A 17,133-nucleotide genomic window follows, 5' to 3' on the forward strand; every position below is an offset into this window, starting at 1 on the left:
CTTTTAGATATTTTTAGAGTTTAGAGCTATTTCACTTAAAGGATTGTACAGCTATCCATGTACCGTATGATAAAAAATTTCTCTATTATGAAAGGTATTTTGGTATTCATGAAATGAAAGTTAATATGAAAGCCTTTGTAATGTAGTAGAAAGAAGACCAAATTTGGAATCAAGAAATTTGAGTGTGAGCCCTAGTTATGCTGTTTGCTCCCTAGATGACCCAAAACAAATTACCTAATCTTTCTAAACATCTGTTTACTTATCTACAAATGGGGATGATTATCACTGACCTCCCAATCTCACAAGTCCACATGAGTCTCAAATGAAACAATATATGTCAAAGTACTGTGTTAACTAAAATTCCACACAAATGTGAGCTGTTGTTGACATGAACACCGTACCTTAATGTGTACTCCTAAAGAGATGTCTACTTCTTTTTTTTTTCCATAAATTTGTTTATTTTTTACTTTTGGTGGCATTGGGTCTTCGTTGCTGTGCACAGGCTTTTCTCTAGTTGCGGTGAGAGGGGGCTACTCTTTGTGGGGTGCGTGGGCTTCTCATTGCGGTGGCTTCTCTTGTTGTGGAGCATGGGCTCTAGGCGTAGGGGCTTCAGTAGTTGTGGCTCACGGGCTCTAGGCGCAGGGGCTTCAGTAGTTGTGGCTCGCGGGCTCTAGAGCGCAGCCTCAGTAGTTGTGGTGCACAGGCTTAATTGCTCCATGGAATGTGGGATCTTCCCGGACCAGGGCTCGAACCCGTGTCCTCTGCATTGGCAGGCAGGTTCTTAACCACTGCGCCACCAGGGAAGTCCCGAGATGTCTACTTCTGATGGCCACTGTCCACAGCTGGTCCCTAAGCCTTGGATATAAACTGCCTCCCACATTAATGGGGTTTCTGATTAGTCCTGAGGAATGACTGATCCCCGATCTCTATTATGTTCTCTTGATCCAAATTTGGCTGACCCTCTTGGCCATGGTGTAATCATTACACCAACTATTGACTAAGCCAATTCTCACAACTAGGGCTGGAAACTATCGCAGTCTCTTTTTAGCCAAGGAATTCTTGTATGCATGGCTGCTTGAGGAGCACGAACTCTTCCTGGCAACAAGAAGCAAATCTCACTCTAAACACAATTCTCTCCATAGTGTTTTCACTGATGGAACGCAAACATACTTCACATTCATGTTTTGAATGGTAATTGAACAAGCACAACATGAAATAAAATGACACCCTTTCTTTTGATAAAAAACAGTTCACTGCTTGTCCAGAAGAGGCTTTTTCTTTTCTTTTCTCTTGCTTTATGTTTCTTTGTTTCTGCCCTCAGAGAGGCAGAGGTTTTAATGTGATCAACTTTAGAAATTGATAAAGGGTTAAATTGCTGTCACACAAAGATTCTCTTATACTAGATTTCTTCTTACACATACGTAAAATGGAATATGGGAGAAGACTGAATCATGACACCAAAATAGTCCCCCAAAACTGTTCCTTTTTTCCCCAGATTGCCACTCTGTGACATGACAGGTGCTAGACCCTTGTTAGAGAAAAGAGTCATTCTGTATATAGGCAAGAAAAGAAAGTCTCTTGTGTCTGTTTCCAGACGCCTCTTGGGCCAGGTTGGGAACAGCATTGAAAGGCTGAGGATTATGTCAAATCATACTTTTCTTGGTCCAACAATTTTGTAGGACATTGAATAATGGGTATGTAATTTACAGAAAAAGGAGTTTTCTCCTCCATATAAGACTGCTTGAAAGGGTAGATAAAGAACCATTCTTCTCTAATCCTTCCATCATAGATACAGGAACAGAAAAATAGAGTTTATCTGGGTGTAAAAATATTTGCAAATAAACCTTTGTTTTCATCAAGAAAAATCAAATGGAATCTTTCAAATGGCAAACACAGTAATTGTTGAAAGCAAAAGGTCACACTAGATTAATTTTATTGAAAAAAAAAAGAAGTGATAAAAGCTCTTTCTCCCTTTCTAAAACTAATTAAAGAAGCAGATGAAAGAACTCTGCTATGGTAAACATGCTGTTCGTTGAAGCAGGCTTCCATTTAATTTCACGCTGGGCTTGCTTAATTATTGTACAAAACACAGTTGCGAGGTTAGTAAACTTGTATGAGTACGAACGTGTGCATGGGTTTGGCTGTAGATAAAATCTTGTTGAAAAAGCAGAAAAATTTTAGTAGAAACATATTCTTACTTAGATGGAGATGGTCTTTGGGAATTTATATTACATCTAAACAAGGACTATCGTATTACTTTGTGTTTGTTCATATTTGCATTCAGGCTATCTTTCAGGGGGAAAATCCTGCATGCCTAAAACATCATGTTGAAGCATAAATATTTTGTTGTTTCTAGAGACTGGGGCTACAGATAATTAAAGTTTTGATCATTTTGCCTCTTTTATTACTATTTGAAGTAAAAGTGACTGAAGCAACATAAAAGAGTTGTATTCTAGTCTTTGTTTTGCCACGATTTGATCACTTGTCAAACCACTTAACCTCTCTGGGTTTTAGTATTCTTTGTTTGCAACAGGCTGGGTTAGAAAACATGATTTGCTATTGTCCAATCAAATTATATTTAGAAGCTAATATATTTCTGAGGTAGAGGAAATCCAGCTCCATTTATAAATCAGCTTAGAGATAACCACACCCAGATACAAAATTCCAAATTAGAAGGAAGTACAGAACTACAATTGATGCGTTTACTTTCATGACTCTTACCTTTTATCTTATAATGAGCACATTTAGGTGTCCAGGGAAATATATAACGTTGGCAGAATAATACATCATAGGCAACTTTAATGGATTTGTGTCTCACATTTACTACTTTTTAATATATACACAAGAAAGAGTTTTTAAATGCTTCATTAAAAAGCAGTTCGTGATTATACATACCTTTTAGTCTTATGTCAAAAAGATTTGTTTCTCAGAGCTTAGATATTTGCCGATGTAGTAGAAGATAATGACCAAGTACAATTTTATTCACATAGCTATGAAGTCAATTAGGTGCAAGTTGATGATTTGAGAGATGATTTTAAGCATTTCTTACCTTAATTTCCAGTACATTTTTACTGCCTATTGAGATCATCACTGGCTTTTCAAAAGGCTTAAACACAGGATTATGTACATAAATGAGATCAAAGTATTTGGAATGGATCCCATCTAACATGAAAAAGGCTTTGGTTTTCAGGGGGAGTTGTAGGTTCAGCTGTTGTAGTGAAGGAGTTGTACAGCAGATTATCTCCGAATTAGAGCGATGCTGACATGCCTATAGTAAAACACAATTATCCACTGTAAACAGAACATAGCTTGACAACATCAATAGCAACTTTCACATTTCACTGTTTCAGACAATCAATTGAACATGTACAATTTTGAAAAAAATCTCCATTTAACTTCCTAATGTTGAAGAACACATTTCTGGAAACATGACAGATGTGATTCTCTAAACAACACGGCCTTTTTTTTTTTTTTTAACATCTTTATTGGAGTATAATTGCTCTACAATGGTGAGTTAGTTTCTGCTTTATAACAAAGTGAATCAGCTATATGTATACATATATCCCCATATCCCCTCCCTTTCGAGCCTCCCTCCTACCCTCCCTATCCCATCCCTCTAGGTGATCACAAAGCACCGAGCTGATCTCTCTGTGCTATGCAGCAGCTTCCCACGAGCTATCTATTTTACATTTGGTAGTGTATACAGGTCACCATATTAGTGTGTTTTAGGCTATCAATTACTGAGTGCCAGGTCCTGTGCAAAACACTTTAGTACAAGGTTGGTCTCATTTGATTCTCACAATAATCCTATGAGGTAGGTGCTACGATTACACACATAATTACAGATGAAGAAACTGAGCTTTGCAAGCTGATGTCATCAGACCAGGTCACACAGCTCTGAGTGGCAAAGCAGGGAACATAAATCCTAGGCCGCTGACCCTAAAATTCACATAACTCCCACACTGGATGGCTTCTCGCTCACTTTGTATTCTCTACTGATAAATCTTTTCCTATGCTATTTTACAAAGGCTCTGTTATTATTATTTCATGCCCTTTCATCTCTCATTTCAAATCTTCCTCTTTGTAATTCTGATTTATAGAAGTTTGGAAAATGTGGTTTCCTCTTGATTGTGCTTAGACTAAACCACCAACACAAAGTGGCACATTTAAGGTTAAATGTTTGCATTTTTTCCCCCAAGGAAAAGACAAACAAGCAACAACATCCCTCATATTTCCTTTTCTTTGACAAGTAGAGTTGGAGATAAAAAAATTACTTATGCCCACAATAGAAAAAGGACTCAGGATATACATAAAAAGCACAAACAAAATTGGATATTTGATATTTTCTTTTAAAAATAATTTTAAAAATTATCCTACATTAAAAAATGTGTGCTATAAGCAGATAAAGAAAACTGATAAATAGATATAATATGAATAAAATATTTCTTAGTTTTGTATCGAATCCATATTATAATGCTAAAAGCTATTTATTCTATCATCTTGAAAAAAAGGAAATGAACAATTTTACTGCTATTACGGTAATTCTCTACGTAACAAGACATTTGAAAACTATACAATAAACTGCTGGCTTCTGGGACATAATGCATATTAACAAATTAATATGCATTTTGTTAAGAAGGTGATTAGTATTTTTATTTTAAAATATTTGAGTTCGTTAGGCTTAAAAATTATTGTGGCTGGATTGGTATATCTAAGTCAAACCTGACCAAGAGTTTTTCTCTGTTAAATAATGAATAGGTTCAATTCATCATGGTCAGCTTCAAATTCTATAAGAAGCAGGGAACATGGAAGGAACACACGTCTCTTTAAGAGGTTTTTCACAAACAATAGTCAAATAGACCCACTGAATTTTTCATTCCTGTCCAATTTGAATGCATTGTTCTATTGTACTAATATGTTTGTGGCTAAAATAAGAGAAGTTTACATTTCCAGATATGTAAACAGATAAGATTTAAATCTTCTACCATTGTTTGAATCTTCCTTGGCACATCTAGGAGGTTTTAATAACTCTTTGATTACAAATGAATGAATGATGCCATATGTCATCATAATGCTGGTGAGGAAGAAGGAAGAAAACTTAGCCATTATTTCAATAACGCAGGCTCGGTGTGAATTAGATAAACTAATAAGTTCTCAGATTTCTACTTTAAAAAGTCACATGCCAACACCAAAGAGGGTTACTGTTATTTTTATAGGTTAATGAAAAATTGCTATGCCTGGCTGTGGAGAACCGATGTCCTTTAAATTAATAGCGGCGGTATTCTAACTTTGTTTGTGGCCATGTGCAGGGATTGGTTTCAAAGCTCTCTACTTCATACGGTGACTCCCTGGAGTACAGTCTCTCAGAAATATTATAAAAATCTAATAATACTCTTTAGAGGTGATGCAATGTGGCTGATTGAGAAGGTCAAGAAAAATCTCATTTGAGATGACCTTATTGTTTGGTGATTTGGCTTGACATTTTTAGCCCCAAATTGGTTTTTGTAATTAAAGCACACTGTGGTCTTAGCCTTCACAAAATATTGGATGGGAATCTAAAAGGAAGTGCTGTAATTCAATCTATTGCCTCCCCAGTTAAGCCCCTGCTTGAGAGGGGGCACTTAGAACTTTCATTCTAAGTTGTGTGTACAAGTCCAACTAGATTATGGATATTTTATATCAAAGAAAAACAACAAAAATATGAAATCTTTGTAAATAACTCCAAACTTCCTAAGGTCTGAAGTAAAACTACCATTTTAATGTGATGTCCCAAAATTGTTAGAGCACAAAATAGGTCAATCACTTTTAAGGAGGAATTCAGTTAAATTCTGATTGACCTTGCAAATAAAAGAAAAAAGGTGGAGAAATACCAAACAATGTACACAATCTAGGACATAAATATTCTAATGGTCTTTCTCATTATTTGATAACGTGCTAACCAAGGCACAAGAGGAATGGTAAGAAGCAGGGATGTGTAAGAAAACAGTACCACTTAGGAAGACAAGGATGTACCACTTAGGAAGACAAGGATGTACCACTTAGGAAGACAAGGATGTACCTTGTACCACTTAGGAAGACAAGGATGCTGTGGCAAGGTTAGAGGCTTTACCCAAGGGTTTTATTAGAGCAAAAGGGTTGATGTTCTATGGGATATTAAAAAAGGGGGGGATAGGGAAATGCAATGGCCTGAATGATTGCATCCTCCCCAAATTCATATGTTGGAAGCCTAATCCCCAGTGTGACTGTATTTGGAGATGGGGCCTTTGGGAGGTAAGTAGGTCATGAGAGTGAAGTTCTCATGATGGAGTTAGTGCCCTCATAAGAAGAGACACAAGAGATCTTGCTGCCTCTTTCTTTCACCTCCATGTGGGGATACAATGAGAAGATAATCATCTGCAAACCAGGAAGCAGGCCCTCCCCAGACAGCCAGATCTGCTGGCACCCTGGTCTTGGACTTACCAGCCTTCAGAACTGTGAGAAATAAATGTTTGTTGTGTAAGCCACCCAGTCTACGGTATTTTTGTTATAGCAGCCTGAACTGACTAAGACAGGGAATGACGTGGTTTGCCCTTGTACTGACTGTCTTTAAAAAACACTGCCTCAAGTTGATAATCATTATTTGTGTCTAAATATTATGTGTGTGTGTGTGTGTGTGTGTTTTATAATGTTAGCCTGAGACTAGATAATTTTAGTTGTTGAATAAAAAATACTATTTGACCCATGCTGCAAGGAAGATAACTAGCAAACATTAGAGGCAAAACTGAAATGTCTCTGCTACCCTGAAAGCTGGTGGCAGAAGCAGAGATGCTGAGCTCTAAGCACAACTATCACTCAGAGGACTTACCACTGTAAAGTTCCTTCCTGCTTCGTGCACATTTATTACCATCCTCAGGATACTAACTGAATTCAGGTTTTTTCCAACACCTGTTATTGTGCTCCCACCACTGGCAAAATAAAATAGAAAAATAGCAATATTGAGAGGTTCTTTCTCTATCAAGTATTTTAAGAGAGAAATTAAATTAAATCACACGTAGTGACTGCAAGTTATAGCCACAGCCAAAGTCAAATGAAAGTTCAGTGGTAGTTTTTCTTTGGCAATAACTTATTTAACTTGAAAATGTTTTAAAAATTCATATTTCATAAGCTGAAGAAATGCATTTGTCTTTTTATTCACAAAATATGCAAAAGAAATATTTTTTCCTGTCTGAAAAAAATACAAAGGAAAAATGAACTTAACTGTTGTTGCTAGACTGATAGAATTAACAGAAACAAGGCAGACTGAATTGGATCCAATGAGATATTGATTCAGAGGGAGTCTGGTATAGGGAAAAGCTGTGTGTAAAGTAGGCAGGGCAAAAATACACTGAAGAATGAAGAGAAAAAGGTGATTCCACTTTTAGGCACTAAGGTTAGTATAGAATTAAAATGTACATAATATAAGTGCATAAATATCAAAACTATGATGTCCAGTTAAACTGTTTTAATGAAATCTATTTAGAATAGGATAAAATGGCATGAACTAGCACTGATAAGGTCAAATTGTACTCAGAGCCTGAATGTAGTTTTCACTCCCGAATTGGAAAGGTAGCCTTCAAAAAAAATGCAACAGTATCAAATCCAGAGATAAAACTGTCTTCCTTTTGACTATTCGACAGCCAGTCATCCTCATGTTCATTATTTTCTTATACCCATCAGAAGCTTTTACTTACCTAACAAAAGATTTGGTGGGATGTATTTCATAGACAATGGGGTCTTCCCGGTAAATGAAGCTGTTCATCTCTCGGTTGGCTAAGTCAATTTTCAATTTAATAGGAAACTCAGTTGGAGTGCTTTGGGCTGGGGTATAACATTCGAGAATACTATCTGAAACACTGAACAAAAAAATTAAGAAAATGGACCTTTGCTATTAGAGACACACATATATTAGAATTATATACATAAATCAAAAGGGTATCAGTCAGTGGCTCCTAAGTGGGAATTTTCTGATGTGGTCTAGAAAAAAACTCTTTCTAATCTAGAAATTGTAGTCAATTTACAATTGACTGGATCCCAAACTTAGGTCATCCTTGACTTAGAAATATTTGGGATTTTAAGCAATTTTAAAGTATCCTTTTGGCACTTGATTAAACTGAGCTCTCCCAAATCTAAGAAGCAGAAACATAACTTCCTAATCCAATCTCCCTCATGCTTCTCACCTCCCCAAAGTGATCTGATCTAATTGTAAATCTTGATGGAAATGTTTATCTTAATTTATTGCCAATTACCAGAATCTCACAGCTTATAGCATAGGTGGGATACTAAGCATAACAATAAAGAAGGTGGATGGGAAGACAAAACTTAAAAGTGGAATTAATAAACCATAAGGGAAGGGTAGAAAAATCAGCAAAAAGGAGTAGATGGATTTGGGAAGGAGAAAGTTTTGTAAGATGGAGAGTAAATAATAAACATCTTGATTTTTCGTCACAAAAGAAGAACAATCTTTTCTTGATTTGTTAGGTATACATATTAATCCGTCTTGACTGATGCAACACAAAATAAACTACAACACCTTTTTAAAGTACATGTTTTTCCACCAATTGAAATGTGTCTAGAATTTCCACTGTTTAGGTGCTTTCCAGTTAATGTAAGTAAAGTGCCACCAGTTTTAGGACCATAACTTGGAGAAATACTTGTTATTATAGGATCCTGAATGAGAGATAGAAACAAAACAAAATAACTTGTTAATTTTATAACTCTAAGTAGATTAAGTAATAATTAAATATCCTAGTTCATGAGAAAATTAATGCCTAGACTTACCACATAGGAAAATGTACTATAATGTACGGTCCCTCGACTGTTTGAAATAACTATGGACATATTGAAATGTTCATTCATTGCAGGACCAACTGTGCATTTCAACCTGAAAAAACAAAGTTTTATATGTTATAAATCCAAAGGCATTTTCTGGGTTGGCTGTTTTATATTATGGGCCATTATCTCTAAACAGTGAGCTGACTACTCTAAATAGCAAGCAGAGTTTACAGGTAAGCATTAGAATTGAAAATTGTATAATTCTGTTTCTGTACTATTATGCTAAACTTTATACTGACTGTCTTGTATTATTCATACAGACAAAACAGGAAATGTTAAACCTCATCAATGCAGACCTCACCAATTGAAAAGTTCATTATAATATAATAATATACAATTATAGGCACAATGTTTGGCATACTTAAGATGGAGAAATGGTGCTTCAACAGCATATGAAACAATGGGCTGATTACAACTAAGCAGAATCTCTTCTTTAAATTATGTCAAAAGATACATTTCGGGCTTCCCTGGTGGTGCAGTGGTTGAGAGTCCGCCTGCCGATGCAGGGGACACGGGTTCGTGCCCCGGTCTGGGAAGATCCCACATGCTGTGGAGCGGCTGGGCCCGTAGGCTGTGGCTGCTGAGCCTGCGCGTCTGGGGCCTGTGCTCCGCAACGGGAGAGGCCACAACAGTGAGAGGCCCGCGTACCGCAAAAAAAAAAAAAAAAAAAAGATACATTTCTGGGTTACACGTGTTTATTTAAGTTACTTAAAAAATGATGAAATTGTGATAGGCTTTCCACAGAATTATTTTTGAATTAGTAATCTTATTATAATCCTAAAAAGTATAAATATAATTTGTTTTATTAAATAACTTTTTAAAAAAATTTTATTTTTTTATATAGCAGGTTCTTATTAGTTATCCATTTTATACATATTAGTGTATACATGTCAATCCCAATCTCCCAATTCATCCCACCACCACCACCTCCCCTGCCACTTTCCCCCGCTTGGTGTCCATACATTTGTTCTCTACATCTGTGTCTCTATTTCTGCCCTGCAAACAAAAGAGGATGAATTATGTTTCACTTTTACAGGCTCTAATTTACAATGCAATGAGCAAGAACTTACAGGGGGGATTTCTAGAATGAATTTGTTTTGCCATTAAGCTAAACAAGTGTGACATTATTTGATGTTTTGCCCTCTGTAAAATGAGTAGATTTAGATCTTTGTATAACCCTGAAAGGAATTCTACTAGGTATAAAATAACCACTTGAAAGAATAGGTTCAACTATAAAACTTTAAATGTTTGGTTGTTGTTACTACATAACTAAAAATTTCTGGGTTCTCTGTTCATTATGGGATTCAGATCCTATAGAAGTTACATGTAGAATACAGTAGAACAGGAACAGGTCTTGAATCATGAGAGCTGAGTTTGAAGGCCTGTTCAGCTCTTACCCTCTGGATTACCTCTGCTAATCTACACTCCACCTTTCTGAACATCTTTGTAAAATAGGGATAACATTGCTATTTCCCAAGATTTGGGAATGGTTATATGAGATACACTCCCTCCATTACAGTGCCAATAAATATCAGGTAAATATAAATTTAAACTCATCATAAACAACAAGTCTCAAAAGTGTGATTCAGCTGCTTCATTACATTTCTGAGGTTTAGAAAGTGAATTTAGAAGAGAGGGTCCATATTGAGTGGTTTCTGATTTTTATAGAAAAAGCTGTTTGAGACTCTCTTTATTTGAAGACTTTAAAGATGGAACGACCCCAAACAGTGCTATTCTTTCAAATCTACTCAATTTCTCAAGAGTTGTTACAAAAATACTTCAAAAACTCCCAGATGCTAGATTCTTCTTTTCTTCACCTGAGTAATGTCACCTTTCTTCTTCCGTAATCCTGGTGAGTAAACAGTTTTAAAAACAAAACAAATCCTCAAGGGGAGTGATGGGCCAAGACCCTTTTTAACTCAAGAGAAAGACATTTGGGGAGAGTCTTACAAGATTCATTCAAAGACAAAACCTGTTTTCCAAGCACACCCTGGCTAAGCGATTTCATGTCCTTACATGTTTATCGTGCTCTCACTTAAGGTCAAGGTGCAGCTCTCATTTCCAAGGAGAACTTTGGTTTTCTTCAAGTCAAATTTATTATTCCTCTTGAATCCAAAGTCCCAGCCACATATGGTCAGCGTTGTCCCTCCTTCAAGGGGGGCACTAGTTGGGAAAACCTATGAGGACAATATAGAACTTAAAAAAAACCAGTATATTATTATCTTTCATAGGTGTGGAAAACAAAGAAACAAACAAACAAAATATGTATACTCAAAGAGTCTGAAATCCTTCCCTTCTCCCATTATCTAAAAAAAATGAATTTTCACTATAGGAAAAAGGGTCACAAATTTTAGAGAATCTGGAACAAACATTAAAACTATCTGACAGGCTGATGAAGCAAGCTGTTTTCAGGAGATGCAGAGATGGGAAGGAGAGCAGATTCAGCCTGGGTGGGGATGAAGGGCCCTCTTGGGCATAGACACACTTTGGGCCCAGACTTTTACATGCTTATAACCCCTTCATGGGCCTTCAGATTGAACTCTGATCAAAACTCTTTTACAGGCCCTAGAAGCCAAGCCCTAATATATGCCTTGGTCTGTATGCCAGGTGGGTGTGTGCTACATTCATGTTGCTATGGTATTCCCCACCCAGAGGAGAAAGTCACACAGTAAAAATACCTCTTTCTGCACCCAGTGTTTTCATAGCTGCATTTATCAGCTATCATAATATCAACCACATTTATGATATTCAATACATATCTGCCATTCATTCATTCACTCACTGTAAATCATCTACTGCAGGCCAGGTATCAACAAATGAATAAGTGAACCCATTCCTTTATACTTAATTCACATTTATTACTAATCTGCCACTTTTATTTTTTCTTTAAATATGGTCACTATTTGATATATACCAGCTGGTTAGTTGACAAACTAAATGATGTAATATTTAATATATTCAATATATTATTTCTATTAGAAGTAGATAAAAACAGAATTGGAGAGAGCCCCACATGAGATCTGTATTGTAGCAATGTTTCTAATTATCTCCCTTGGCATCACCGTACATCTCATTTCTAGGACTGACTTTTTTTCCTCAGGCTCAGTATTAAATGAGTAATAGGTTCCTTTTATTATTGCAGGCTTATCTTTGGTGTATTAAAAGTAAAACCTGGGCCTCCTGGGTGGCGCAGTGGTTAAAGAATCCGCCTGCCAATGCAGGGGACACGGGTTCGAGCCCTGGTCCGGGAAGATCCCACATGCCGCAGAGCAACTAAGCCCGTGCTGCACAACTGCTGTGCCTGCGCTCTAGAGCCCGTGAGCCACAACTACTGAGCCCATGCGCCACAATTACTGAAGCCCGCGCGCCTAGAGCCCGTGCTCCGCAACAAGAGAAGCCACTGCAGTGAGAAGTCCGCGCACCCCAACAAAGAGGAGCCCCGCTCACGGCAACTAGAGAAAGCCCGCGCACAGCAACGAAGACCCAACACAGCCCCCCCCCAAAAAAGTAAAACTTGAATTCATTAATAAAAATTTGGCAACTGTGATATAAGATCGCATTAGGCTCTTATGAAGTCTATACAACAACTATTCTTAGGCTAAAACTATTAAAACAAAACAAGTTTCTATGTTAAAAATAAGCTTCTCCTCAGCAGCAGCTTTGTGACAATTGAGAAAGGAAATGCTCTTTTGGGGGGACATATTGTAAATTGTGCTGTAAAGTACAATGGTGGGAAAACACAGCACCGCTACAGAGGCAACTCAAAAGCCAGTAAAGGTATCTGCTAAAGACAAGTTAGTGAAAGTGTAAAAGTGATTCTTTTACAATTTAGAAGAGCTTTTAGCAAAATACAAATTTGCAAACATTCCCTTCCCTCCCAAGTAAATGACCACAAACCAAAGTCACACCCTTGTTGCCAAACCCCTTCAAAAGTCTTAGCTTAATGCCCTTACAATAGCTATTTTACCCATGAAATCCATTACACAGTTGTGCCTTTCATGAAAACTTACTTCGCCCCTGTCTAGCCAAATGAGAACTGCTAGAAAAAAAATATCTGTTTATTATTATGTTAGAAATCCAGGAGGAGGAAAAAAAGACATCTAACCCTCCAGGACTCTCTTCAGCCTGAGGCAGTCACACAGCTGCTGTTTCCTCTTTTAATGAGGAGTCTTGCCCACTGAAAAGAGCCCAAGGCTGATGTTGGCCTGATCCCCCTGTCTGGATTCCCCCCTTTCTATGTAAAAATTGAAGTCTGTCACTCCACATTCATCATCACTTTCTATATATAAGGCAAAGCGATTGGGTGATGATTTCAGAAAAGACACGGAGAGTTGTTTGGTTGGTGTGCTGGCAACAGAAAGAGATACTATAAAACCTCTGCTAGATCATCAGGATTTGAAAAGCCAGCTCTACTTAGCTTTCCTCTCCTGGCTGAAGTATTAGAGGGGGGCATCTGAGCTTTTCTGCCTTAGCTTATGGGGTAACGTTCACTCTTCCAGGGGAAAAGGAAGGATGCAGTCTTGGACTACACACCCTTGGACAGAACCAACAATGCGCTGGCAAACTCTGAGTTATCCTGAGGGTAGAGAAACTCTGTGAGAAGGAAATGAGTGTCCGGCATAAAGCCACAGAGGCTGTGTCTGGATATGGTAGAGCTAACCACAAAAGTAGCTACTGTCCTTTCACAGGTGAAAATGATTTAAATGATCATATTTTCAAAACCCATTAGGATATACATAAGAAACTTAAAACAACACCACTACCACCAAAAACTTTGGAAAATTAAAATTTGTCTCTTCAGTAAATGTCACAAATATATTGGTGGCAGTATATTGCAGGCGTGAGATAAGATATCTCAGGTCCCTCATTAGATATCACTGTTGCTTCTTATCTGAGTCTTCTGATCAATTAATAAACTGTTTTATTGTCTCACTGGGACTGAACTCTAATCCTACAAGAATGACAGTTTTATCCTAATAAATTCAGAATATATTGGAAAGTGTTCTTCCTTTTCTGAAGCATTTTTCATTGCTCTTTAAGTACAAGATCAGATAACATGTTTGAAACAAAATAATGGGCTTGCAATCCTGAAATATTTCATATGTGGAACTGCAAAGAATTTCAGCCACTGAACATCATGTACCTTGAAAAGCAGGTTGACTTAACATTTATTGGAATGTGAAACTCTACACATTAGCTGGGTTTTGTGCCTGCAGCGTTTAAGACAGATAAGAAAAAGATGAATAATCTGTCTTATTTTTTGCAGTAAGAATGCTAAATGTCATGCTCTAGTGCAGCATGAAATCTTCCTAACAACTATGAACCGAAAGGGATTTATGGACTCAGCTGCATTACGTTTTTTCTAACTGTAGCACCCAAGCCTCAGTGAATCGCTCAGGATGCAGTCCAACCTTTTAAAACTTTCCAGCTAGAGTGCTGGAGTTAGGGAAGGTGTGGGGTTGGGGCGGGATTCAAATATTATGGGAGATTCTCTGGTTCTTGAAAATTCTAAAATATTTACTGTTTTTAACCATTTTAATATAGCTTTCATTACTAATAAAAGGAGGTACATGGGTCAAAATTAAATGTTTCATTTGTACAAGTTCTTAACATGCTCTTTATTTAAAACATCAGCTTGGCTGTTTTTGAAATGAAATTGTGATTTAGTTGCGCGCACACACACACACACACACACACACACACTCTCCCCATATCTCTTTCATGGAATAGCTGGATTCAGAGGTCTGGTGTCTCAAATTGCCACGGCTACGTGTTTTAAAACGTATAAAACTGCATGTGGTTTTAAAAGCATATTAAACACACAAAAAGTGCATAAATAATACAGTATAGATTTAAATTTGTTTTCTTAATATCTCCTAGTTTATTCTCGAGCTGATCAAGCTAAGTCTTAATAACTGTGTAACACCTAACATAAAATGATTTGGTTTAAAACCCAGTCACCTGGTACAAATCTTTCCCCAAACCGTAGCTAAATGAAAACAGCCATGCTCTTGGGGGTGGTTCCTGTTCTGACTCCTACACTTTGTTTACTTGGGCTTGAACCAGGCGACCGACCAAGACCTTTAACTTGAATCTTTCACAGGAACCACTTAGTACTAAGTCCAACTGTTCCACATGCAGGCAGAGAAAATATACACTGGGTCCTCACCAGGGAAGTAGCTTCAAGCAAAATGTGTCTGGATCAAGAAAAAAATTTAAAAAAATTGCCATGGAGGTTTTCATAGTGCCAAACACATGCTTAAGTAAATAAGGCAACAGAGAGTTAGAGAGTGTGGCTACAACATCATGGCTGAAGTCCACTTCTAGAAGCTCAGTTCTCTAAGAGCAGGAGGCACTTCTGTCTTGTCTGGGACTGTATCTCCCCATTGTCTAGAAGAGTGTCAGCTGTGTGGTATGCACTCAATAAATGTTTTTGGAATGGATTAAATAATGCATTGGCTTACAGAGTATAGAGGTTAGTGTAGTCATCAGCTGTGCTTTTACTTCTCTTCCAGGAACTTTGAGAGAAGGCACACAGTCACCCATTTGTCCACCATCCACTTGCTTCCCACCTTGCCCTGAGAGGTAACCTCTAGACTCATCAGTGATGAGACAGCCATCATCTATGTGTCAGACAGAACGAAACCTCCTGTTTTGCCTGCTCCAGCATGGCTGGGATCTCTAGCTTGCACGGTCCAGGTTAGGGTTCTGGATTATGCCATGAGTGGATCCCCGTGTGTGATGAAGGCTCATGCATGGGCACCTGGTAGATAAAGCAGCTGGTGAGGAATCAGAGAATGGGCAGGCCAGAAGGGAACAGCTCCCAGTGTGAGGAAATGGAGAGCAGTATTGCTCTCTAGCCACCACTCTTTTATTCACATAGCACTAAGGGAGAGCAACTGCCCAAGGAGAGTGTGAAGCAAGCACTTCAAGTGCAGGGCCTAGGGGCATGTGCCCAAACACCACTCTAAAGGAAAAACCTGGGGGGTAGGATTTCCCTGGTGGTCCAGTGGTTAAGACTCTGTGCTTCCAATGCAGGGGGCGTGGGTTTGCTCCGTGGTCAGGGAACTAATATCCCACGTGCCACGTGTTGCGGCGAAAAAGAAAAAGAAAAACGTGGAGGGAGATGGTGCTTGGGCTGATGGCTCACAGTTAAATGAATACATTAATTTTTGAATTTTTCCACCAATGGGATTTATGATTTCCAAAAAACACACATGACAGCTGACAGAGACTTCTACCTTGTAGATCGTAGGCAGACAGGTCTCTTGAGTCCATGTTCCACCAGGGCATTCCTCCAATCGCACACATTTATCACGGCACCAGCCACACTGCACAAAGGAAGGGGCGGAGAGGCACTGACTGCAGGACTGGAAATGTTCACAGCCCAAGCCATTCAGCGGGATCTTGGTGATCTGTGAAGACAAGTGATGGAAAGAGCTTCCAGAGGGTTTTTTTGTTTGCTTAATAAAAACTAAATACATCGAAGACACATATAAATATAATTTTACAGAGTCTGACAGGGATAGCACCTATGTGTGCTAATCGTAATAATGCTTACGTGATTAAAATAAAAAAAACAAATTTCTTCCTTCCTTCCACTGTTGGTGCATATGTGATAAAAGTTACCATTACTGTCCAGTGAACACAAGCATTACCATGCAATATTAGAGGTCCTATTTATTGGGACATTTTGCTCTGTCTGAGATGATTTTATTTTTATTATTTTATTAAAAAATTTTTATTGGCGTATAGTTGACTTACAATGTTGTGTTAGTTTCTGCTGTACAGCAAAGTGAATCAGTTATACATACACATATATCCACCCTTTGTTTGATTCTTTTCCCATATAGGTCATTACAGAGTATTGAGTAGAGTTCCCATGCTATATAGGTCTTTATTTTCTATTTTATATATAGTAGTGTGTATATGTCAATCCCAATCTCCCAATTTATCCCTCAAGAGTATAAATTAAGCTGCTGGAAAACACACTTGAACCCCCGGGAAATTCTAAGTAAGTTTACATATCATTCTGGCATCAAAATGCACCTCCTCTCAGAGAAAAGGGATTACTGGCCAGTGTCAGATTCCAAGGTACACTTCAGGGTTTATCTGCCGCACTAGAGTTCTGCCCTTAGGGCTGTAATTCTCATTCTGAGTGTTTATTCTTCTCATTGAGAAATAGAGGACAAAAGGAGAAGTTCACATCATGAAGAGGACCTAACATAGGTCCAATCTTCCCCGAGTAAAAATTTAACTTGATTTCAGAAGATCTCTGGAATA

General features: G+C 37.9%; 1 protein-coding gene across 1 annotated transcript in view; it reads right to left on the reverse strand.

Moving 5' to 3' along the window:
• The window catches only part of MET (MET proto-oncogene, receptor tyrosine kinase), a 128,105-nt gene that overhangs the window by 30,715 nt on the left and 80,257 nt on the right, over positions 1-17,133 (reverse strand). Inside the window, exons 5-11 of the mRNA XM_060156814.1 lie at positions 16,092-16,265; positions 10,867-11,027; positions 8,797-8,899; positions 8,549-8,685; positions 7,710-7,871; positions 6,845-6,944; positions 3,050-3,268 (exon numbers count right to left, since the gene is read on the reverse strand). Coding sequence (XP_060012797.1) covers positions 3,050-3,268; positions 6,845-6,944; positions 7,710-7,871; positions 8,549-8,685; positions 8,797-8,899; positions 10,867-11,027; positions 16,092-16,265 — 1,056 coding nt within the window. The remainder of the gene's footprint in view (positions 1-3,049; positions 3,269-6,844; positions 6,945-7,709; positions 7,872-8,548; positions 8,686-8,796; positions 8,900-10,866; positions 11,028-16,091; positions 16,266-17,133) is intronic.

Source organism: Lagenorhynchus albirostris, chromosome 8 (assembly GCF_949774975.1).
Source record: "Lagenorhynchus albirostris chromosome 8, mLagAlb1.1, whole genome shotgun sequence".
In the NCBI taxonomy this organism is placed as follows: domain Eukaryota; kingdom Metazoa; phylum Chordata; class Mammalia; order Artiodactyla; family Delphinidae; genus Lagenorhynchus; species Lagenorhynchus albirostris.